The 26,090-nt window shown below is 38.7% G+C and overlaps 1 protein-coding gene across 1 annotated transcript in view; it reads left to right on the top strand.

The window, feature by feature from the left end:
• Positions 1 to 26,090, top strand: part of B3GNTL1 (UDP-GlcNAc:betaGal beta-1,3-N-acetylglucosaminyltransferase like 1) — a 120,907-nt gene that overhangs the window by 78,893 nt on the left and 15,924 nt on the right. The window contains exons 7-8 of the mRNA XM_074159955.1: positions 10,341 to 10,436; positions 19,589 to 19,713. Of these exons, the coding sequence (XP_074016056.1) occupies positions 10,341 to 10,436; positions 19,589 to 19,713 (221 nt within the window). The remainder of the gene's footprint in view (positions 1 to 10,340; positions 10,437 to 19,588; positions 19,714 to 26,090) is intronic.

The following is a 26,090-nucleotide window of genomic DNA, read 5'->3' as shown; positions in this document are numbered from 1 at the left end:
GCAAAGATATAAATCACAAGAGCTGCTTAATAGACCCTTCCCAGCTGGTGCTGTAACTGTATTTGATTTTCCGTATAGTCAAAAGTGTTGCTCTGTTTTCAAATTTTAAGTTACATTAAGTACAATTCTAGCATCTCTTTCCTGCCTGATTTTTCAGCTTTTTGACAGCTGAAAAATCAACATTTTCTTTTCTGATTCAGTTGGCTTCCTTTAGATAGTTATTAATATTTTTTTCTTTCATATTATAGCAAGACCCTGTTTGCCGCCATGTTTCTATGATGCCATTACTATTTACTAATGATACATGCCAAGTGCCAAATAGTACATGTTTACTGTCCTTTTAGGTGTAAATATTTCTGCAGGACAGGATAAGAAAGGTATTAAAAAAGAATGTAAAAAAATCTTTTTCGTATTTGTAACAGAATTTACTACTTCTTACTTTAGCTACCCTTTGCTTATTATCAGATTCTTACAACATACTGAAGCAGTGTTTTAGAGATGATTTCTTACGACAGAAATTCATTTAATCAATTTGAGGATAATTATAATACTCTACTTGTAGGAATGTGTGGATGTGTGAGGCTTAGGCAGATACTCCCCCATTTAAAGGTGCTTATCTGAAGTCATGAATTTGGAAGCCTTGTTCTCTAGGAGCTCCCCTGTGTTCCTTAGAGATGGCAACAAAGATCTGGGATGAGTTGAGTTGCTCCATGGCAGAAATTCTCCATGGTAGAGAGGACCCCTGTTACCTGCGCTGCTTCCTTACACGTCTCTGACCGAGGATGGATCTGGGCCCTAACCCTTCCTCTTTATTGTTAATTTGTATTGTTCTAATTGGAACACAGCTGCCCTGAAGCTAATTCATACCAGCCTCCACTTGGAAGATCTTAAGCTATTTATTGTCCTTCTTTCTTATCATTGAATTCTTGAGACTTTGAAAATATTTTAACATGCTGGATAGATTGAACGAGTGACTCTCTGAATAGTAACTAATTCAAACCAGTGACAGAGAATGCCAAGTTCAGACAGAACTTAAGGTAGGAGTAAGTGTCAGGAGTGGTGCTCACGTAGAGCCCGATTTCAGAGATAGGATATGACCTTCAAACTACCCGTGCTGTGAGAGTTGGGGTTATAGAGCAAGCAGGCACAAATAAAAGGAAATGTTGATCAGATTGTTGGCTGGGAGGCAGTGAAAGAACCTACAAAATCAAATCCCACATATAAACCCATCAACAAGTTATTAGGGAGGCTGTAAAGAGAGAATGCAGATAGGAGGGAAAAGCTTTGTAGTGCTCTCAGCTCTGTTTTTTCTCAGACTTTTACAATTTGATGGGCACTTAATTTTTATTTCTGTGTTTTCTCAGGGTTGGTTGAGGTCTTTCCAGTTTTGTCGTCTGCCCTGTTGAAAAACAAACTCTGGTAACAGATCACTGGGTTCTTGATGTGTATTAGGGCCCTTTCATTATTAAAATTGTAATTGTGTGTAAAAACTTTTACTGAGGTAGTGGGTTGTTTTTTTTCTCTCAGTTTCTATATATCATTGTGAGAACATGAATTGTGGGGCAGAAGATTTGAAACGGAGTGCAGAAGGTTCATTTATATAAAACCAAATTTTGAGAAGAGTTTAATTTTCCCCTCTGTGAAATAATGTTGTGTTACTGTGTCTTGCACTAGCAGTGAAATTTTTTTTTCTAAAATAACTAAATAACTGATTTTTATTTTCTGTCTTTTCTTTGTTCACAATTTGTAAGTGCTGCAGAATGCAAATGAAACGTTCTCGGGGCACTGGAATGCATTTGGTACTTTGATACCCCCCGAAGACTTGAGATATGATGGAAGACATGAGGGAGAGATTTAGGGTGAAGTTTGCTTTGATTTCCTAAAGAAAACATTCTACTATTGCAGTTGTTAATCAGATAATCAGAATCTGTAGTCTTTAAGATCTGACCTAATTTTTCTCTTTTTCCCTACTCTAAATGTTAAAAGCCTACAGGGGGGAAGAAAGCACACAAAAGAAGTACCATTTTTATTGAAACAAACACAGCAAGTTTGCATGAATATTTAATATTTCTCCTGTGATTCTTTTACATGTACATTAGCACACAGCTGAACTGTTGAAATTCAAAAGTAATCTCCTTACCTACAATTCTGTTTTTGTTTAGAAGATGCTTCTATTTCTTTCATATGTCCCCCCGCTTCCAAGTTGCACATAACTTTTTTAACAGGAACATTCATTTGAAAAGGAGAATCTGTGAGTGTTAGTAGGTAGGATATATTGTGCTTTTGGATAAACCGAAACACTCAGAAATATTTCATGTTCCTCTTTCAAAATGCCTGCATTTTAAAATCTGCTGAAGTTGAGATTTTCCAGAAGGTTTATTCACATAGTAATTGAACATTGGTTTTAGAAGGTGGTATGTGGAAAAGTTTTATGTGTTGCTTTTTATACTAATTTGTTTTCCTCTTTACTGGCAAGTTTTAGAGACGTGAACAAGAGACTGCTTTGTGAATTGTGGATATAGCATCATCCACTTGAAAAGGCAGGATAGCCTTATTTTTTTTTGTTGCACACCATGTAGGGAGGTGAAACTGGAGTTGTCAGGAACATGGGTAGGAAAGGAAAAGATTAGTGAAATGGTGAGCCAAGAGCAGCATATACTTCCCCAGAGCTGGCATTTCTTCAACTGAACTAGGAGATGTTCCTTGGGGGTAACAGTGGGAATCCAAGAAAAGGATTTTCCTGGGCATTGCAGGGCTGGCGTGCTTATCTTCATGCTGTATCTGTTGTTACCTATTAAATATTATTTAATAAGTTGCAAATATACCTGATGTTTTTATAGACAGAAATAAAATAATACTTTCAAATAATCTTCTGAACACTACAGATTTTATAACTCTTTGTAAGAGTCCTATCATTGAAAAAAGAGGACATTTATGTCATCTTTTGTTTTTCATAGATCTTTGAGATGAAAATTGCCGTGTAAATACATATTTTGTTGTAATAGGTTAGAATATTTCAGCTGTATTGCCTTCATTTGGGTACTGTCTCAAAATCTAAAAGATACATTCAGTCTTCATGTTGTGAAATGCTAAATGACCTGTCCAAAAGTCAAGTGGGAAGATCATTTTTAAGACTTACTACACAGGCATTGGTCAGAGGTGCTTCTTAGCAGATTTCTTGTTTGCTCTAATCACAATTTAGTATCTGCTAATATGACTTTAAGCAGATTGTTTTCTTTCTTTCGCAGTAAAAGCTCAGCATAAACAGCAAGCCAAGGAGACAACCTCTTGGTACAAAATGCTTCATTTTACTGGATGGAGTAATTCTTCCATTGTAAATACTTGACTCTTTAAATACTGGAAACGCTCCAAGAATTAGAGACTTGTTAAGGCATGGATGTTACAAAGACCACTTTTAGCAGCTTACAGACAAGAAAAAAAGATGTAAGACATGCTAAAATCATACAGGCTATTCCCTTTGCATGCATCTATTCTTTTGGTTTCAGCAGTAGGTTAATTCATCGTCATTAGTAGATAAAAGCTCTGAAAAAGACTAGAAGAATGGCACTTGCTCTTGGGTTTTAGTAGGAGCATTCAACTACGAAAGAGAGATATTCAGCAGTATAGTCAGCTCTCAATTATCCAGCACAATGAGGCTGGCATGGGCTAGCTCACATAAAGCAAAAACACAGCTAATTCAATACGTATGTATTAGACTATAAACTCAAAGTGAATATATTTACCTTTAGAAAATTTGTAAACAGATTTCCTTTCAGCAGCAGATTTGAAAAGGAAAAAAAAAAGCTAGGTAGAGTGCAGCCTTTACCCTGCATTTCCTTCTCTGCGTGCTTTGTTATAGCCAGGGACGTCAGGAGGTGATGCCGTCTCAATCCACACCCTCTTACTTAGTTCAGATGGTGGTTTCACATCCAACAGCTCAGAGATTTGGTATTAAAATTTTATATAACATAGGGAATACTATTTGTATAGAATTTTATGGTTTTGGTTTAGTGGTCAAATAGCTATAAAGAGGAATATCGTGTTTTTCTTGAAGTGAATGGCCTGGTGAAAAGCACTAAGAATGTAATAAACTGTGGGGGACAAGGGAGTTCATTACAGCAGTTCAAACAAATTCTACTTTTTTCTCCCAGCACTACTGCTCTCCCAGCTTTCCTCCCGTTACTGTCGGCTGCTTACAACCGGAGAACTGGAAGTGTTGGGATGTTGGGAAGTGGGGAGCAGGGAGCTGCGTGAGAGATTCATGCATTGTGTCCCTCAAGATTTAGATAGTCTAGAAAGTATTGAAATACACCATAAATGTTTTAGTGAACATCTTTTCAATCTGCATTAAAAGATAAAACGAAAAGCAAAGATCAGTTTTTAATGTAATAGCATTTATGCCATGATTAACCTTCTGGGCTTCCAGGAAGACAGCCTGTGTATGAAAGTGAACACTTTCAAGTGTTACTATTTAGCCTGTATAAGTAGGATTCTAATAATTTTGAATGCAGAATCTTCTTTCTTTATTTTTTTAAAAATATATTTCTGTGTATTTGTGGCACTCCATAAATCATACAATACTTTGTTATGTATATTCTGTACTATACTATTCACTGGCTGCACCTTTGAATAGGCTTAAGACTTTTTACATATATATCAGAAAAGTTAACTGCTGATCACACAGTCACTGTGCAGGTAGAACGATCAAACAAATTATTTTACTACAGCTTGTATGCAGATGTGATCATCGGCCTGTATTTGTGTGAAAGGAGAGAGATCACTTAACTTTTATAATCCTTTTATAACCCTGGGTTTTTTATAGTAGTATCTTAATTTGGCCCTCAATAAAGTTTTGAAATGTTGGAAGGTGAGAGGTGTGAGAGGACATCTCTGCAGTACTTCAGCTCTCCAGATGCATACTGACAGAGAGTAGCTGTGTTAGCTGGTTAGTAGCTACAGAAAATAAACAATATAGGTCCCTTCAAACAGCGATAGGAAACACTAGATGGAAAAACAGAGCAACTGAGAAAGCATCATCTCACAGCTGCTCTCGTTGGTTCTGTTCTTGCAGAGTCTGTGTTTCCTGCAAACTGTGAAACGTTTCAGCCTTCATTGAGGCTTCAAATCCTGAGGAAATCACGGGAAGCTGTAGGTCATAATTTTTGCAGGAGCTGGACTGGAATACCTTCTCAGAGCTGCTGAAACCTCACTGCTCTCACTGGCATTAGCAATTCTCTGGACTCTTGAATTCTTTTTGATTAGTTTTGTTGCTAAGTAGAGTTTGGTATTGTGAGGGTTTTGAAGTAATGCTGGTTTTCAGTCAAGCCTGCACCGGAATGACTATATATGACTCCTGTCATATATATGGACAGTCATGTCCATATATGTATGGACAGTCATGGCATGTTTTATTTCTGAAATGTACTTTTTGCTGTGCCAGATCCTGGCTTCTTTAGAGCAGGGATTTTCAGCTAATGTTGAAGCATGCAATGATTAGGTGATACAGGCAATTATTTATATAGGCATAGGAAAGGGTACACCAGTTCAGTACAACAGAAACTAACTGAATGTAATCCATACCAGATTGCGGGGTGTTTAGGTTCCTTAAAGCTTAATAGAGTTTGTTGTAACTTTTTTTTTTTTTTTTTTTAAAGATTCTATTTGCCAAATGCTTTTTTGAAGTAGGATAAGGAGCCTGTTCTTCTCCCTGACCTTCTATACCTCTTCTGTCCCACTGATATACACACCTGAGTCTGGATGGAAACCTGATAATCTCTAGTGGTGATGTCCTGGGACATTCACTGCTGAATTAATACACTAGTATCTTAAGGCATAATTTTTTCTAATTCAGGAGTAATGTCCTTTAGCCTGTGGTCTGTCTACAGCTCACAGAATCATTGTGGCCCTCTGCCATGGGATTTTTTTTTGTTTTCTTTTCTTTTCCTTTCTTTTTCACCTTGTAATTTGTTAATGTATGACCCTGGATATTGGAAAGCTTTATTTATCATCGTAGAAGAGATTGTTTCTAATCCTTGATCTATGTGGTTATAATTTTCATAAAGGCTATAGCATAAGTAGAACTAAATGTGTGGTGTGTTTTGGGGAATGAGCAGTCTGGACCCTTGATTAAATAGTTGCTCCTGTGAGCTGCCTGGTTTCCTCTCTCTGTTCTGCAGGACATAATGTGATAAGGTTGGTCCACCATCTGCATGTATTCTTTTGGCACATTGCTGTTAGATTTCGATTTGCTGGTTCAGGAAATAGAACTTTCCTTGAAGAGTTCCTGTAAACACATGAATGTCTTTCTCGGTATTTGAATTTAAATTTTGTACTGAATGCTGGCATGATCTGAAGTGAGCATCAGTGGGGACCAGAATTACATGTGCTGCTGACAGCTTTGAAACACAACAAATGAAAGTCACTTTATCAACCCTTCATGTTCTTTAATTTATTTTCAGAGAATCTCTGTAATAGTTGAATGTAATTCGATAGCCAAACAGTTAGCAGGAACAAACCAGAGTAAATCAGTTTCAATTACTTGCTACTTGATCCTTGGAATAAAACCAGATGACAATAAAAGTTGTAAATAATGTAACAAATATGATGCTGAAATAGCAGCCTGTCTCCATCACCTGGAAGCTGATGATGATGGATTCCGATTTGGTTTTGACAACACTGTGTTCTTCAGGAATTCTAAATCTGAACAGATTTATACATTTGTTGCTCTGTAGCTAGTTTTTAACAAGTTGGTTTCATTCAACTAGTTCATATTTAGACAATCTTTACAGCATACAGTGTACCGTAATTAATGACAGCTATTATTAAGCATTAATGTTCCAATACAGCTGTGTGTGAGAGGTTCACAGGTCCAACCTGCTTTCCAATATACTGAATTAGCTCCTCGAGGCGGACTCAAAACCCATTGAGGTTCCAAGGTGATACAGGACATTTGTTGGACAGTGCTGGAGAACATTTCCAAGAAAACTAATCATGGGAGTTACAGAGCTGCACCATCGTTCACGTTCTGCTTTTGATTGACCTTCACATTAAGGCTAGCATGGCCTCTTTGTTTCTCTTGTTCCAGTCCATGCAATCTAAAAGATTTATGGATAAAATCTTGAGTGGCGATCTCACAAAGTGAGAAGTTGCGGTTTTTATCATGGAGTCAGTCAATTCAACTATTTTTTAACACCCTGGCAAGTGTGTATGACAAGAGTAGGCAAAAAAAGATACCCAGAGGAGACTTTCCCATCTGGCTAAACCAAGCTGAAATCTAGAATTTCCAAACTGCAGAAGGGTGAGGTTATTTTTTTTTTCTCTTGCAGATGAAATTTCAAAAGCTCTTGAAGGTAGCTTTCAAAAGTTTGGCAGATGCAGTTATTAGGAGTTTAGTGTTTTTGCTGAGCCAGTTCTCCTCCCATCACGGTACGTGTTCAGCCAGAGGGTGCAGTTTTAGATTACAGCTGGACTGATTAACTGTGGGCAACGACCGAAGAGGGAGGTCTTGTTTGCTTCTCCAAAGCTTGTTCCTTCCCCCTCCGGTATGTCAGCAGTATTGCTACTCTGACCCCACAGTGAACCGATTGAGAGAACTAAGGCTACAGAAAACTAACACTAAAAAAAAAAAAAGAAAAGAATAGCTTTTTTACTGAGGTACTGCTCGGCTCTGTCTGAACATGGGCTCAGGTGGGTGCCAGTGCTGTCATAAGTGACTGGGATGCAAAACCCAAGGCAGGAGTGGGAGAGCTCTTGAATTAATATAGATGTACTGTAAATCTAGACTTTGAGCATACAGTTACCTCTATCAGGTTAAAGATTATTTATGGATTCTCTATACTGCTGCTGAAAAGAATGGTCCTGCTATTCCTCTTGTGTGTGGTGCCCAGTTTCCGTACATCCTCCTTTCTGGTAGCACTAGTGCTTTTGTGATTAGTTGGATCAGGGAGCAGGTCCAGCTGAAAACTAAGTTAACAAAAAAAAGAACTTCATCTTCACAAATGCTACTGTTAGCATGGCGAGGGACAAGGTAGTGTGAATTTGTCTGTTGTGGCAGCAGCACAAATTTGTATTTCCTAAAGTTTATTTTGATGTTGCATTTTAAATATTCAGATAAAAAAACCTTTTTTACCAATTTGTTGGCTCTTAGCTGGTGTACTGTTCCAGGTTCAAAGATTTTCTTGAAAGATAAGACCCTGAAATCACATGTGGCAGTCCAGCCCACCTCATCATCCGTCTCAGTTTTGTCTGTCATTCCCCTCTAGTATCTGTCATGAGACAGAGCACTGTGTGATTTAGGAAGGGCGTCAGTGTATGCAGTGTGTGATGATCTACTGGATCATCATCATTATCTATGTTAACAGAAGTGACAGTTTGATATATATATATATATATTTTTTTTTTTTTCCCCTCAGTGTTTCAAATTTGTTCTATTTGGTTTCACTTCAGATACATCAGTGGAACACAGATTATCTAAGATATATGGGATTTTTGCTCTTTGCACATGGGCATGACTAATTACCTTGAGCTACATCTTTAAGATTAAGTGCATTTCTGTTCTCTGATGAACCTGGCTGAACCAAGGAAATAGCATTCTGGCCTCTCCAAACACATTTCACGTATTCCAATAGGCTCAAGACTTTCTTTTGAAGATTTTCTTTCATTCAGAGAGGAGATTCAATGCAATGCATTCTAGCCTAGCTTTTCTCCCTACTGTTGTTTTCTTTTGGGATTACTGTTTGGTCATTGTTCGGTTCAGACCATACTCAATTGCCCTTGTAATTAGTGTGGAGCTAATAACCATGTACTGACTAATCATGTCTGCTCTGGTTTTCTGGGATTGTTTTGACTCTTTCAGCTCCCACTGACTTTTTTGGGGCAAGTTTTTGAAATTTAGCGCCTCTGAAGCCAGGGTGTTTCAGTTATGAACAAGCTGCTAATGTGTTAACTCATAGCTGTTAAGTGATAGGATTATTCTGACTAAATATGACTTCCTAAAATTTAAGTGTCTGTATCATGATGAGTCACCCCAGGACCCCTTTCTGGCCAGTGAAGTTCTACCATGATGTCCCTGGAGTTGGCACGCAGTGCGTGTCACCCTAAGGGGGATGCCTGAGTTCTATCAGGTGATTCAGGCCATAAGAAAAGTGGGAGTAGATCACGTTAAATTTTGGTTAGATTTCTAATCAAATTTGCTTGGAGAGTTGCTCTAAGTGTCTGTATAGAACTGAGTGTGTAAAATTTGGGCTTTAAATTCGTGTTTATCTGTGGAAAATGAATTTGACAGTTTAAGGAGCTCCATCACCAGGTTGAAATCATGAGGAACACCTTTAAAATGTAAATGGTTAGATGTATGTGATAAAATTCACATTCATGCACTGTTTAAAAATTTCAATTATACAGGAATATTAATATTACCACTATAGCATGCTATGAAATCATCTGCTCACAAGATCAGTGTTTTCATTAGTGTTTGGATTTTGAGGTTTCTTTCTCCTGCTCTTGTAAGCCAGGCTGGGCTCTGGATTTCCCGTGTCGGTCTCGGAAGCGGGCACAGACTCCTGCCTGAACTTGGCACATTCTGTTTGACAAGTGCCGGTGTCTTGTTCGGCTACAGACTTCGTCTTGTAAGAAAAGAAAGAACCACTTTACCTTCTGTAATCCAGATTCTGGTTTATTTCATAGCTGTGTTGACAACAAGTTTGTTTAAAGCTGCAAAGAACAATTTGTATAGTTCTTGGCTGTCACTAGTCGAGAGGATGAAATCAATAGCCACTCCCTTTTCAGTCCCCAAAGCATTTTCTTTACAACTACATTTTAAGGTAGGTGCCACTGGGTAGCAAATCCGTAGTGCCCTGGTAATGTTTAAAATAAATCGCATCTTACTTGGCCAAGCTTGATTAAGTGTCTTTGGCAGAAATAACTTATATATAAAAAATATAAAATGCACAACAATTGCAGGGTTAAGTTTCTTCTCAATTAATTCACTTCAGTATCAACGTCGCCATTATTAATAGAGGTGTCATTTCCAGTATACCTCTCGAAATTTGAAATCAAGTTTGAAGTGCTCTGTGTGTGTTGGAACTTATGATGGAAGAGGAGGTTATGGAATATGAAGCAGGCAATAGATTAATCTGTTGGGCTGTGACACCTCAAAGGTGCTGGTGTATGCCGCATTTTAGGCACATACTGAATTTAAAGCACTTGTATTTCTCAGTGCTTGAAATTGCTGAAGGTTAAGTAGAGGCAGGGTTTTCAGGTGAATGTGTAAGGTCTGCTTTGTTCCCCAAGAGATGCTGGTTTTGATATTCTATTGAGGCTGGCTTTTTTCACTTTTTCCGCAGGTGTTTACCTCCCATGGACCTACTGTGATTATGCCAACTTGGTTCTGTTCCCGAGAATGGTTTTTTCACGTGGGAAAATTTGATGAGGGTGGAAAGGTGAGTGCTATGGGTGATACGAATGATACCTAGTCATCTCTTTGTAGCCATCTCTTTGTCTAACAGCCTCTGAAAGCCCTAAATCTGTTATTAAGAAACACTAGGCAAAAGGATAGAGATAAAAACTGAGGTATAAAAAAATCTGGGTTGTACTGTATACTTTTTAAAAAAAAAACACAAAAAACCCAACCAAACAACAGTTGTTATCCAAGTACAGTTGTTTTGGGGTAACTGGTGACTAAATGACATAACTGAGATGGGCTTTGAAGATAAATCTAACACATTTGTTAGATATGTCAGCATAGCTGGAAAAATTGAAGAAGGGTTCAGACATTCAAGCTCCTCTTCGGTCCCTGAAATAGATGCAGCAGATCTGAAAGCTAAGAACTCAGCTCATGGTTTCATTATGAACCAACTCTGAAAAGTAAGGTAGATTTGGTGAAGGAGGTTAAAGGAAAGGTGCAGGAAGGCAAAGAGATGGTAATACTTTCTTCTCAGGGGAAGATTTATATCCCTGAGATGAAGGAAGGAGGGGAGGTCATGATGTGCCATAAAAGTGCCATCATTAAATCTCATTTATCCACTTGTCTCATATCCACTTGTCAATCTTAGTTCTCAGGCTTGTCCTTGGGTGATGTTAAGTGGCTTTTCCTCGGGGATTGGGAGTGGGAGGTTACAGATTAAACGACTGTTACCTGAGAAGTGTTCCTCCACTGCCAGTTAGGTGTTCTTTTTCTTTATAGATTTCCTGTATGAGTTCAGTTTGATTGCTTTAGGCTCATCAGCCTGTTTATGGAATAAGATCCAGGGAAGTCTGTTGGAGGTACTTACTGTGGTAGGAGTAGAAATATGTTGGCAATTAGACCTAATTCAGATGCATTTGGATCCATTCTTGTGTGTTTTGGACCTGAGGGGTTTTGCTTCCAGTGATTTTGATGAGATTTTAGGGCTAGAATGGGTGGTTCTGAGTTTTTTTTGGAAAGCCTTCGTTTAATAGTACTCTTAAAAAAATCTGCTAAGGCTATTTCCTATTTTATTATTTAAACTACAACAGATTACTATTATTATTCTTTTTATAGCATTTAAACGGAGCCCTCCTGTGCCATGCAGTGTGTATATATACATACAGACATGCACACACATGTGCATGTATGTATGAGGTTATACAAATATTATTCTTTGGGCTGCCAAAAAAAATTATAATTTAAGGAGATGGCAGACAGAGAACAGAATTGTTTAGAGTGGTGAAAAGATTTGCCCTTAATTACACGGCGGGTGAGTGGAAGAGCTGGGAATGGTGCCTGGCTCCCAATACAATCTGCATTTGCTGACCCGTGCTCTTTATTTCTTTTTTTATTATTAATCCTTTTTTATTATTATTCCTTATCTTTGTATTTTCATTCTTTGAAGAATGTTTGACCTAACTTCTTGAACATTGTTAGTAAGCTCAAAAAAGAAAGCAAGCTAAAACATAATGATAACAATAGAACAGCAAGCCTAACGATAAAGTTCAAGAGGTTAAGTTAAACAGACTGTTGTTCTGTGCTTTTTGCTTTTAGTTTTGTGTTTGCTTTTTTTATCTTTGTTCTGCTTTTTGGTTTTGCTTTATATATATAATTTTGTAGGGACTATGCCAGTGGTTATTCAGATGTAATGCACTGGCAGTCCTAATGATTTTTTAGCCACAGTGCATGGTATGTCCTCCTAGTTTTAAAAATTATTAGTGATAAATTAAACTTTCGGTTGTCCCTGTTGTGAAGATCCCAGTGTGTCAGATCTCCAACTCTGGCTGATACAGAGGACCTTCAAAAAAATCCCTTATGAAGAAGGGTGACGACAGATCTGAACAAAGTAATGGACGTAAGCAATGAAGTTAAACTCTTTGTCCTACGTGAGTTTAGAGGACACAAAATCAAGTCCTAAATCTTTTAGCATTTAGCACTGTAAAGTATTTAACACTGATCCGACTCATTCATTTTTATTCTAAAAGAATTCCTTTGAGGCAAAGAAAGATTTTCTCTGTGTGTCAATGGAGCTGTTATAAACTAGTACTGAGTACTCTTAAGGATCTTGCCCACGTGTGTGTGTGTGTGTGTGTGCTCTGACCTCACCCATGATCTGACCATGTTAATCTGATCACTTCCATCTCCATTTTTGGGATAGTATTTACCAGTGCGACCTGTAAGTGTCATATTGCTGCAAGTAAACACAGACACAAGCCAACAAATCTCCACATTTCAGCTTTCTCCATTTGCTAAACTGTTCCCATGCCAAAAAGCTGCATTTCTCATTTGGAATTAAATCCAAACACCTGTTATTCGTATTTCAGTGCTTAGAACAAATGGAAGATAATTCTTCCATGGAAGAAATTGTGTTTTGATTTTATGTTAATAGTATGGGTGGACTGAGAGAATATAAATATATAAGCTATGATGTAATCTTTTTTATTACAGGTAGGTATGCGTGTACCTTTCTGTCCATCCAGGCTTCATGCGAAACAGATATTTTTTAAAATGTTTACAAAATTATTTTAGAAATAAGTACTTCTTTCTGGTTAAGATCTGCAGTTGTTGGAAATACGTTCCTTTTATGCAATCACTGTGGCAATGTCCAAGCAAAATCCAAAATAGTGTCTTCAGGAATGGTGGCTGAGAACCTGACAGGTTTGCTTTCTGCACCAATTGACTAAAATGGTGGAGGTGTTACTTAGGCACTCTCTGATATATGATAATTAAAGCAGAAGTACTTAAAAGTAGTTAATTTTAGCAAGCTCTAATGGTGTACTGAGACTAAGATTATTATCTTAGTGACCATATTTGGTCACAGGTTTATAAAGTAACATTTTAAATAGCATCCACTTGCTAGGAGGAGAGTCCTGTTAACCAGATTTCTGACTTAATAAATTAGGAAACTATAGGGAAAATAATCTTTCCATTTTCCAACTGATTGGGATAAAGAGTGCAGTATTTCCATACTGAAAGAAGTGGCAGGACTTTTCTAAACGCTTCAGAACTCACACTTGAAAATTAGTGTGTGACCTTACCCGTGTGACTGTTCTTGCTTCTATGCTTTTTGGTGTCTTTTAACAACCAACATCATTGTTTAAAAGTCGTAACTCTGTCCAAAAGCATCACAAAAAGTTATGATGAGGAAGAAAATCTCCATGGTCTTGTATAATATGAAAAGCAGATTTTGAAGCTATATCATGTTAAAGTAGGGAACTTATAAAGTCACCTGCAGTGGTAGATGTGGTGTCTGTTATTAGGGAAGCAAAGTTATTGCTTTGTATGTTTGACAGTGCACTCAGTTCACATACAAAAGCGATGTTTTGCAATTGTATCCGACTGACTTTGTGTGTTCCTACCAAAATGTATTCTTCAGGTGGACAACGGATTTTGCTTGCTATTAGTATCCAAATGGAGGTCACTGGGAAGGCTTGTTATTTGTCTCTTTTTGGCATGTTGTCCTTTTGTTCAAGTCACTTGTGTGCAGTGGCACTAAGCTAAAACAACTGGCTTCTTGCTTTAGGTAAATGCTCAAAGAAATCTGGAGTACAATAAGGACTATATTAGTGAGCATTGCTGACCTGCAGACTCTGCTCCGTGCAAATGTGGCATATTGTATAGTCTTGCCTTTATTTGACCAGTATTATTCTTGACATCACAACTGTAATATGCCACACTTGTTTCTTTCTCTAGAGTTTTACCACAACTGGGTCCAAAATTTCCTGTCACCTCTGTGTTTAACCTTCCTTTTTAAGCGTATGAAAACTAAAAATGGAGTGACAGCCTTAAAGTTCTAAACTAATCTCAAAGTGTAAACAGGGGGAAATTATTCTTAATGAGCCCCAGATGGAATAGCATATTATAAGCCACTGGCATTTCTGAATATAAACTGTGGCTCCAAACAAAGTGTCTGGAGCTTGGTTTTGATCTATTTTTGTGATAAAAGGTCACAAAAACCACAAATTGAGGAGGTGTCAAAATATCCTTGGGTGCACAGGAGACTGTAGCACATGCTGCAAAGCTCTAAGATAACTTTGTAGTCTATTAGGCGCTAACTAATGAATTTTTTCATTTTTCTCTGCCAGAGCACACAAATGTCATTCCCTCCAGAAAGGCAGGCAGTTACAACAATGCCTGAAAGGTAAAAGGCTAAGTAGGAACTTGGTTTTTTGGAACGTGAATTAAAATATGGTCAGTTTGTCAAATAACCTATCAAGGTGCTCTGGGGGAAAATCTGGATAAAATAGAGGCATTAATGGTTTTGGCTTGGTGTAGTTAAGGCTGAACAGAGATCAGTATTTGATCTGAAAAGGAAAGAAAAAGTGATGGAGCCAATGTTTGATTATACTTTATAAGCTATTTGAATCTTCACCCCATACCCCATATCTAATGACAGTTTTTGTTAGTCTGTTATTAAATATCATTTAGAATTCACCACCTCCCTTCCCTTTGACTTCCCCATCATCTTTGTTTAACTCAATTTCTCCATGCCGGTATGTTTGGATAAAGGCAATGTTTTGGAGTTTCCTCTAACCTGTTACTTCCCAAGCAATGAAGTCAATGTGACGGGCTTCAGGTCTTACAGTCAATGCAAAATGGTGCAAAGACATGAACTGGATGGGAGCCAAAGAACGAAGTGACAGATCTGCAGAAAGAGATCTAAGGATATCTTGGGTAATCCCAAAGAGAAGCTATTAATAGCTATTTAATATGGAGTTATCTTGTGGTTAGTCTGCTTGCATACCTCTGGTGGCTATCCTAAAAGAAGTTAAACTAAGGAGTATTTTCAATTAACAATAATTTCTCCTTGAAATAAGTAGTTTCAATGAGAAGATGTTAATTACAAAAGAAATACACAATTGACATTTAATACAAAACTTCTCTTTAGGGAAAGACTGAAGGATGAATAGTTCTTGATAAATTACTTTAGCTGCTAATTTTTTCCACCTTTACATTTAAATTGGAGAAGAGCTGCAATTTCTTGTTTAGCTTCAGCTTCCAGCAGCTCAGTGGCTGTTCCCCATTAGCAGTACACTTTGAACAGCATTTGGTGCTGAGTAAGAGAGTTCAATGCCGGGCAGAACAGCGTTTGTTTCGGAAGCAGGGGTTCTTCCCTTAAAATAGGGTGTCTTTTGTGTTCACCTCCACGCCACCAACCCCTCTGTATGTGTTATTTTGGCAAGTCCAAAATTTAGTTCAAGGCTGAGGAAATGCAGTTGGGTAACGTAATATTAATACTGAAATGTTTTTTAAGGTACGTTCTAAAATGCGCAGCATGAAATGAATTAGTTTATAAAATAGCAATGAAATAAATTGTCTGTAAAAGTCCTGTAACAAACAGGTTAGTTTGGAATCAAAACTTACTTCCTTTTTGATTCATTCTTTCCTTTCACCAATTTTACGCTCCTCTGAGGAATGAAAGCAATTTGGCTTATTGTGTCCAACAATTACCATGATGTTGCTGTCTGGTTTGCAAAAAGTGTACCAAGTCATAGTCCAATTTTACGTGATGCCTCTGGTCAAGAGGAAGAGCCGAGCTTTCCCAAACCTGACAGGTTTTTTTATGTGTGAATAGATCTACTTCCCTGGTCTTGTTTGTCATCACTTTTTGTTATAAATGTGTGTATTCTTGAAATATAAAACGTTCAGTGTCAGATTTCCCAGTTTCACTAGTTAAACTGCTCTGCATAGGCTGAATCTCTCCCTTGGTTTTGCTCACAACAATGTGCCACCTCTCCTGGAGTGCCCGTCAGCTGGAGGAGGACAGGGGAAGAGAATGTGTCGAAGGTGATTGAGAGAAGGTGCAGTGGAGGGAAGGGAGATGGATGAGGAAGTCAGGACAGATTGCTTTGGACACAGAATCAATTTCCTGTATTAGGGTTAGCAGTAGGAGGCAGCTTTGCAGTGAAGGGTGGTTTTGCTATGATATGGGTAGTGCACGCAGGTTAGAGCTGAGCAGGTGAGGCTGTGGTGTTTCCCTAGGAGATGTCATCAGCAGTTGAGAGAGACAGGCCGGTGAGTTTATCCCATAGGGCAGCAGAGTCTATAGGGCTGGGATTTACCTATAATATGGAAAATTCCATATGTAGTCCAGTAACATGTAAACGCTGCAATTTAATTGTAGCTATCAATGCTGAAAACCATTTATGTGGTAGCCTGTTGGTGAAATGCTGGTTTGTTAATTGATACTTGTAACAATTGTAACATATTTTTAGAAAATGGATACCCATAGCTACAATATCCCTTTAGTGGTTAAACAGCCTTCCCTTTGAAAGCTGCAATGTTAGACAAAGATTCCCGGTGTTTAAAATGTCATCTGGATCCAATAATACGTCTCAATTGGGAAGAAACTCTTGTATTGCAACAAATGTACATGCTCGAGAGCCGTAGGAAGTCCCCTCCCGGCAGGATCTGTAACACAGTCAACATCTTCCTTCCCCTGGAAAAGGCAGGGCAGCGTTGCTCCTCTGGAACGCGAGAGGCCACCGGCTGAGCCCTCCCCGGCACCTGCTCCTTCCTGCAGGGAATGGACTTCATTTCAAAGGGTTTCTGCCCGTTAAAGTAAAGCGAAAGAGCACTCCAGAACCAACAGCATTTTGAAAGGTCCTTTTGCTTTTGCAGTAACTTTTTAAACATACGTATTAATGGTTATCTTGATTAATGGAAATGCTTATCCAAAAGAAAATGAATTGCAGGTACGTATGTGATGTAATCTTATATCTGAATCAAAATGGGACTCCAACACTAAGCAGATACGTGCTACAAAATCTGTGTCCTGCCTGACACAGCCTGAAACAGTGGGTGACTGGAAAGGAAAAAGAGGTTTAAACTCTGCTGCAGACTCTCAGTGTTTCCATTAAAGTCCAGAATAAGAAAAAGATAGAAAGGGCTACGAGATGAATGGAAAGAATTTGCGGTTGTGTTTTGCTTATATTCTTGATGGCTGTGGTTGGTGCCTGCTACTCCAGCTTCCCCCAGGTTTCTTTTGCGGCTTTCAAAGTAGGTTCATATAAAGCATAAATTGTATGAAGTTCTCTAAAAGTTTTCTTCTGCATCGCAGCTCCTAAACTAGAAGTCAGACAAACATCCACAAGGACAAGCAATAGCTCCAGATAAGCTGCCCTCAGCAATCGCATCAGAACCCATTTTGTTCAGAATCTGGGAGCGTGGCCCAATTCCGTGCCTTAAATCAATTATATAGCAAAGTCTGGAGATGTGAAGTGCAGAGCTTGATTTGGTTCTGATTTCTCCCAAGATACATATGTTCAGTTGAGCGTTTTGGATTTGTTTTCCAGGGTTCAAAGCTTTTTTGTCTCGTTTCTCCAGTCCCCCCCGCCTCCCAGCTGCTGAGTCCAGCCCATGTCTGCCACGAGCGCTCGGTGCGGTGGGTATGAGAAACAGACCCTCAACCGTGTCGCTCTTGTAACGAGAAGGCCAGAAGAAACCACAGAGGGATTTTGTGTCCAGCACTTTAATTAGAGAATTTCCTTTTCTTAATTATGCAAGAAACTCAGAAGCTGTGGTAATGGGGAAAAAAAAAAAATTCTTTTTAAAAACTTGTGCTCTTATTATTTTTGTGTGTTGAAATAGAATAGTTAACGTTGAGGTTTGAGGCTTAGGTCCCTCTTATTCACATATGTGATATTGCCTACAGAAAGAAATGTATTTCAATATATTTTCCTTCTTTTACTTTTCCTTCTCAACTTGTCGTGTTATTTTTCAGCTTTTTCTGGAGGCTACACATAAAGATTCTTTTTTTGGCCCACCTGGTTTTATATAGCAGAGATTTTTAGCCTGATAAAATCATGTGACCTTTTAAACACCAGGTTGGAGGAAATTAAAATGTTTATCTAAACATATAGAAAAGTGTAATGTTCTAGACATATTTCAAGAACTTGCATTGTTGCAAAATGTAAATAGATGCTAATTTTTTACCTCCAGTATGGGGCTCTATCTTTAAAGGTGGGTTTATGTTTCATATGTTACGATGTGTAATTGAATGCTATGTGCCTTAATATCGCCTGTCTGACACCGTGTCTCTGGCATGAAGATTTTCTGATTTTTACATGAGAAATGTTGCATATGGAATCTCTGACAGGCTGAGAGAGTTGGGCTTGTTCAGCCTGGAGAAGAGAAGGCTCTGGGGAGACCTTATAATGGCCTTCCAGTACCTGAAGGGGGCCTACAGGAGAGATGGGAAGGAACTCTTGGTCAGGGAATGTAGCGATAGGACGAGGGATAATGGTGTTAAATTGAAAGAGGGGAGATTCAGATTAGATACTAGAAAGAAATTCTTTGCTGTGAGGGTGGTGAGACCCTGGCCCAGGTTGCCCAGAGAAGCTGTGGCTGCCCCATCCCTGGAGGGGTTCAAGGCCAGGTTGGAGGGGGCTTTGAGCAACCTGGTCTGGTGGGAGGTGCCCAGGGCAGGGGGGTGGGACTCGATGATCTTTAAGGTCCCTTCCGGCTCTAACCATTCTGTGATTCTAATATGTCCTAGAGCGTGAAAGATCCACAGTTCCTGGAGATTTTTTTCTTGCAGTGCTCCAGCAGCATTGCTTGCAATCCCTTTAGGAAAAATGTACCATGGAAATAAGTTGCAAGAAAAATCGTTTTGTTTTTAGATGTTTCTCATTCTGAGGCTGTTTTTAACAAGGGCTCTTATTATGGGGCCTGATTCACCTTTCCTAAGTAGAGACCGATATATACGTATTTGGCAACCAAAGAAAGAACAATAATTCTAGTAAAATGAAAAAAACAGTCTTCTGAAGTCAGTGATCCCTTTCAGTAAACTCTTTGGGTCCTTGCCACGTAAGGCTTCATGAGCTGTTGAGCAGCTGGGTTTCCTCTTCTGGGACTAACCTGTACCAAGCTCTATATCCCTGTCGAAGTGAGATGTTTATTTTTCTACCTCTGTCCTTGTGGTCAGCTGTACTTCATTTTTAAAGAGCGCTGCTTGCTTTTGTAATAGCTTTATTTTTTCTACAGATACGTTTATTTAATGAGCTGTCTCTTCATGGAGACGTACAGAAATAATGCAAATGAAATTATGTGAAACCTTAGTCATTTGGCAGAAGAATAAAACGCGTCTTCAGATGTAACTATGCATACTGGTCACTTCCTGGTTTGAAATAACTGCTTCTCTTCCAGGGTGTTCCAGAAGATCTGTTGTTTTTTTATAAACACATCCAGAAGGGCGGTGAAGTCTTTCGAGTAAACCATTGCCTCCTGCTCTACCGATACCATCCGCAGGCTGCAACTCATTCCGTCCTAGAGTAAGTGGGATTTTTTTGGTAGAACTTAAAAATTAGCTTCATCTTAGATGACTGGCAGCAAGGATGCTTAATCTCTTCAAGACAACACACAGCAAAATAATTACCCGCTTGTTTTTAATTGTTGGTTTGTTTGTTTAAAAAAAAAAAAAGGCCAAAAAGCAAGCATAACATAATATGTTGGTAGTATCCTCTTGATGGTGGAAGCCTGGTTTTCTGCTTGCTCTTGTTATAATTTGCTTTTGAGTAACAGACTGTAGTGCTGGAATTGAAATAAATCTTTGGTTTGGAGACTGTTGCCCATACACTGTGGCTGTACCCATGTTAGTGATTTCCTGAGGCAGGGGTGGGGGCATATTAACATTTCACATATTCTAAGAAATTGTTTTGTCTTTGCAACCATTTTTGAAATAATTTCCCAATAGGTATTGTAAGAGCAACAAAGCATTTTGGGGACTGCTGCCTTACAGCAGTAGTGTTCTCTCAACTTCCAGTTACCATCCCTTCAGCTGAGACTGTAACTGGTGACTTGAGATCTTGTAATCTGTCTGAATAACCTCCCTGGTTATTTAAAGCATTGGAGTTTCTTGCCCTCAGAGAAGACACTCCATGTGATTATGTATCTCATCTGCTGAACGTGGTAGGAGCAAGCACTGAAGCAGTAACTTCTCCAATACTTTGAGCACGACTGCAAGAATGTTTTTGAAATATATCCTAGTGGTGAAATTTTATTGGGGTTTTTAATTAAGATTTTTAATATGTGAGGTTTTGATTCTCATATTTTTTTGCCATATGAACCATAATCGTAGAATCATAGTATAAAAGATGTAAAACTTGTAATACCAACAAATACCTTCTTTTGAACAAAATAATAAAAACTAAACCTTTCATCTGATAATGTGCTGTACTCACATACATAATTTTCCTATTTTAAAAGGTCTAAACCATCTAAATCAGATAATGAGGTTTGAAAAATACCTGAGGATGTTTAGGAGTAATTATCTCGGGTGGTTCCTTGTAAGCTGTTGCCTTCTGCTTTCGCTGTGCTGGTCTGCCCCGAAAGAAAATGTTAAATTCTCCATTGCTGATTCCTCTACGTGCTCGTTTTACCTATCAAAGGTCTCCTTCCTGATCAGAAGCCCCACGAGCTGAGCCAGTCATTTCTTTCTCCTATGCATTAACATTAATGAAAAATTATGTGGGTTTTACTGTCCTTTAGGAGTCCCACACCACAACCACAGTGGTAATTAAGTAAACTGTTTTCTTACTGATTAATGATATAAATGCACTTTTCAGTCAGTCCTATTTGTATGGCCTCGTAGAACTGACTAGTAAAACTAAACATTTTTATGTGCATTTTACTTGTACATCACTGTATTATTGTATTGCTGTAAATACTGCACTATGCTAGCATAAATATGCTAAATACATGAAAAAATGCTCATGGTTAATGTCGCTATAGATCTTTATAAATAAATGTATATATGTATATAAAACCATTTAACTCTGAAACAATCTTTCCAAGCAAATAGAAGATATTCTCTGGATTTTACAAACAAATACGTGGTAAATTATTTTCCTTTTTGTTGGTATTTAAATGTAAGGGGTTTTTTTTCTCTTTTAGTGTGTGATCACTTTGGCAGTTGGTTACAAACTTTTCAGCCACGCATCATGGGATGCTGGAGCTCTTGGAAGGCTGTTGCTTGTATCTGTGGGAAAACATCTTATTCTTGGAAATGAGTTTGTTTTGAATTTACTGCAAGCTGTTGCTTATTCGGATCTACAAGGTTGTGTGGCATAAGCACCCTGAATTACAACATGCTGGGAGAATGTGGAAATACTGTAAGCTGTTTCAGATGTGCAGTTTGTGTGTCCAAATTGGCGCCTCTCTCGTCTCGTTCTAAGAAGCCAGGCTAGCCATTCTTCCTGTTGGCTTCTTGCTGGGACTACTGGTAATAAATATTTTGTGTGAGCTTTCAGACCTGAGGTTGTGTAACATCTCTTCTTGCTGGCCTGTTCCCCTGTTTGTTGTAGTTGTGAAGGGCTGCCCGGCGTTTGTTTGTAAAGACTGGGGTGCGCATTGAGCAAACAGGCATTATTGGGCTCATCGCAAAGAGTTTAAGTTTATAATTTAAATTGGGTCTTCCCTAATTTGCCTTTTGGTCACTTCACCTTATTTAATGTATGTTCTACCTTTTCTAGAGTGTCTTTTTTTTTTTTCCTTTAATGGTGTGTTCTATATGAGCAGTTTTCTGTGGCATTTTGCCTTTCGCCGTTGGCCTTCATTGTCTTTGAATTTCCAGAGAAGGCCTAGACCTGGATTTGGAAGCGGTAACTCGCCAACCAGATTAATATCTTGTCTGAGGGATCAAAATGATGCTTGTTGGAAATTGATGAATTTAAAATTTTTTTTTAACAGTTTATGCCTAGTTTCAGTCATAAAAGATAGAGCTGGTTAATAAGACTTGTCTATACAAAGGTGCGCAATTCGATCTTTTCAGCAAAGAGAACAGTCGCTCGAAGCCTATTATGGGCTGGTTTCAGTTTATACGAGTGTCTTTCATTACCGTTCAGGGGAAAAAAGATGCCTGATTTTGCATTTTCAGACTTCCTAAAATATCTATAAAACTACTTGGCAAGTGACATTTAGTTCTTTTTCTTTAGTATGTATAATTGTAAACACTAATGATTTTTTTAGGTCATTTCCTATGATTAGTAGCCTTCTGGAACAAATATCTAGAGGTGAAAGTATCTGTGAAGCAGGAAACAAAATCCGATTTGTGTTCTCCCTCACCCTGGGGGCATCAGGCTGCGTTATTAAATGTTTTGGGTGTGTGACAGAATCTGAATGAAGTACAAGGTCTATATTTAGATTTCATTAGGTGCATACAGAAATATAAACCTTCTCATTGTAATTTCATCTAAAGTCTATGCTGGATACCTGCTCTGTGTGTGTGAGCAATACAAATTTTGAGAAACTTCTCTTCAGCCAGGAATTTACAACACAAAATCCCACGTATTGTATCTCTTGGATCTAAATCATTTTATCTTGCGTTGCAGCCTGTGTCCTAGGGCTGTGTGTGCTTTGTGCTACACAACTACATTACACTGATTTGATACAATATCAGAGCTGGCTTTATAGTGAGAAGTAAGAAAGTTTGGTGTATAATAAAAACATTGTAAAACTCATAGATATTTATCTTGCCAAAGGGGAGAAAAAGGAACTGTATATAAAACAATGTACCTCATTGCGAGATAAAAGTCAGCTTGGAACGAGACGAGCCATAAAACATGGTGTTTGTCTTTAGGAAGTGTTGCTCGTGAAGACAGGCAGGTGGGGCAGGTACCTGATCTCTGCAGCAATTTACAACCTTTTGGTCAAAGGAGATTTAATATACGCAGAAATTAAGGTTTTTACCTTCCATGTGAGATTCAGGCAATTCCCTTTTATGCAGAAAATGTGAAGTGTGCTTGCAAGGCTGACAGTAATGTCATATGCTGTCTGTTCAGAATGAGTATAATATTGCAAGAGCTTGTTCTGCAGAAATAACCAAAAATTACGTAATCTATTGAAACCATCTGGCTTCAGGCACTAGAAGCTTCCAGGGTCATCTGAGCGAAGGAGAAGAGGCACTTAGCCTGAGACACACGTTTGGTGCTTCATAGGTAGGGGGGAGGCTGTGGTCTGGTATCGCCGATGAGTGCAGGAACGCCGGCTTCGTTTCCTGCAAAAACACGCGCATCCAAAAATAGGCAGGAGAAGAGGAATAGCGTAACATATTCCTGTGCAGCTGAAAGAAAGATGAGGTCAACTGCATTTTTATCTTCTACGCTTGCATTTGGCACTTCAATTAAACACGGAAACTAATGACCTCATTAGATTCTTGAAAAGTAAATGGCATTACCATTGATAGTCTCTGTCTTTCTTAATAAGCCTTTCATGAAAAATAGGCCACAATGCAAACCATGCCTCAGTTAATGACCCATGACCTGAAGATGAACTCAGACATTAATAGAACCTATTAACAGTGTAAATGTAATAACTCAGTGGGACGATATAGTCCAGCAATTAATAAGTTCATATGAAGTTCAGCAGAACAACAACGACAAAAAAAAAAAAAAAAATCAGTTTATTCACCAGTATGGTCAAGGTTCAAATGGGATTAATTTCTGAATTTCCTGTGGATTGTAAGGACCTTAAATTCTGCATGAAAAACTAGCTGTAAAGGATCTGTTCTTTCAGCTCTCTCTGTGATTAAAATGTTCTCTGTTCTTCCATCTCTGGATTATCTATCAGGTGAGAATCACCTATACTATAGAGCTCTCTTATCCTGCCATGAATAAAAAACCCCTGGAAGAGGCTGAATAGCTGCTCTTCCTGTCTGTGTCACCCGAGTAGCGCGTGGGACCAGCTGACATGGAAAAGCTCAGATTTATGGATTTATAGTATTACTGTGGATGGTAATCAATGCCTAAAATTCCAGTACTGTTGAGGATATCGGGCTTGTATTTGTGCGTGTCTCAAGTACTTGTACATCTGTCTTTGCTCTGTGGATTCACTTATGTAGCCTGGCTGGGGGAAGGAGGGGAGAGGCAGTCAACCAGCATGGCGAGGTTTAACTGAGCTCAGACATTAAATCATATCGCTTTTATTGTCACATTAACTTTCATTTCAAAATAGGAATGGAGCAGATGTTTCTTGACTCCTGTATTCAGTCAGTAGGTCACCACACTTTGGAACAGAGCTCCATTGTCGTGGGACTGGGGTGGATGGGGTGGTAATAACTTGTTGGGGCTGAGGAGCACACTTGGTAGTCATTCTCACCCACGGCATCAATACCCTCGTTTCACTCCTGCAGAATTTTGGCTCCTCTTCATCCTTCCAGACTACAAAACTGATGAGGACTGAGGGGCCACGGCAAGTGAGATCTTAGGAAAACTATGTAAGCCTCGAGAATGGGTTTCCAAGTAGAAAAATGTGTACTTCTCACTTTGCCTTTGGGAAGGCAAGAAGTGACAAGAAAATTAAAGAAATGGGAAAAATAATGTACCTCAAGAATCTGGGCCGAGGAGGAGTATTAAGATGTGGGAACAAATTTCTACAGTCAGTAGAATGTGTGTCCCACCTTCTGGCTGAGGAAAATCTTGTTAACTGAATACAGGCTGGAAATGATACTAACGGCTACTGGGAAACGGCTTCCTTAATCCTCTCTGACACGGGTAGGGAAAACAGCCTTGATTTGGGGTGATGCAGAGTAATAATACCTCCTGGTTTTTGCTGGTGGCTATGAATATGTAATAATGCAAAATCTGAAAATAGCTGTGAGAATCATCTCTGAGTAGTGGTTTGTACAACTTCTAGATCGTTTCAGGCATTTTCTTTAATCATCCTTTGCACGTTGCTACAGTTCCCGTCTGCTGCACCTGCAATGGCTCTTAAAGGCTGGGAAAATGGCATTCCCTTATCCCTGGAGGCAGGAATCCCAGTTATCTATTCTGGAAACATCAAAAAATGTGGCAAATTAGGTGAAGCGGAAACCTGAAGGGGATAACTGAAACTCTCCTGACTCTGCGTAAGCTGCCTTTTGCCTCAACATGTGAGGTACGTGGTTTGTGCAAGAGCACAAAGATTAAGCCTGTGGTCGTCACTCTAAAGCCCAGTCACAAATTCTCCCTTTAAATCTGTATTTTTCTGATGATCTCAGCTTGTGCCATTAAAAAAATTTCAGTGTTAGGTAAAGACAACAAAGTGTTCAATGTAACTTAAAATTTTCATTAAAAATGGCACAGAGAATATGGGGATGTGATTTTTATATGGTTTTCTGTGAGCATTTTCATAAGAATGCCTCATAGTGATGCAAACAATAAAATCCCAAGTGCTGGGTGTATTGGCTTCATTTTCACAACCCAAAATACAGATTTTATATAACATTCGCAGGTAGGATTGGGTCAGTACATCTGCTTCAGTGTGAAATCTTTGGAAGTGATTACCAACAATGACATTTTACCTGTAGAGGGATTTCCGTGGAACACAGGCACCCGTCACCCGGACAGCAAGTGTGTCCTGTCTGGAAGTGACCGGTACTGAACGTACCTGCACATCTCCATCACGATTAAAGACTTTTTCTGTGTGCCTGGACGTAGAGTCCAGCGTTTGCCCTACAATTAGAAGTTAGTTGGTAATTCTTTTTATGCCTTGTAAGGTTGTCTGTTTTTATCTTAGCTTTCTGAACTTTGCAGACTCAAGTGGAACAGAAACTTGCCCGTGTCACTCAAGTCCACAGAAGGGATTCTGAAGTACCTCTGGAATGTAATAGTGTTATTCTTCTGAAGTCACATTTCAAAGTAAAATCAGTTTTAAGCCCTTTCCATTTATGTGT

The sequence above is a fragment of the Numenius arquata genome, chromosome 17 (genome assembly GCF_964106895.1).
Source record: "Numenius arquata chromosome 17, bNumArq3.hap1.1, whole genome shotgun sequence".
NCBI classification, from domain to species: domain Eukaryota; kingdom Metazoa; phylum Chordata; class Aves; order Charadriiformes; family Scolopacidae; genus Numenius; species Numenius arquata.
The sequence above is the reverse complement of the archived record's forward strand: the minus strand, read 5'-3'. Positions and strand labels throughout refer to the sequence as shown.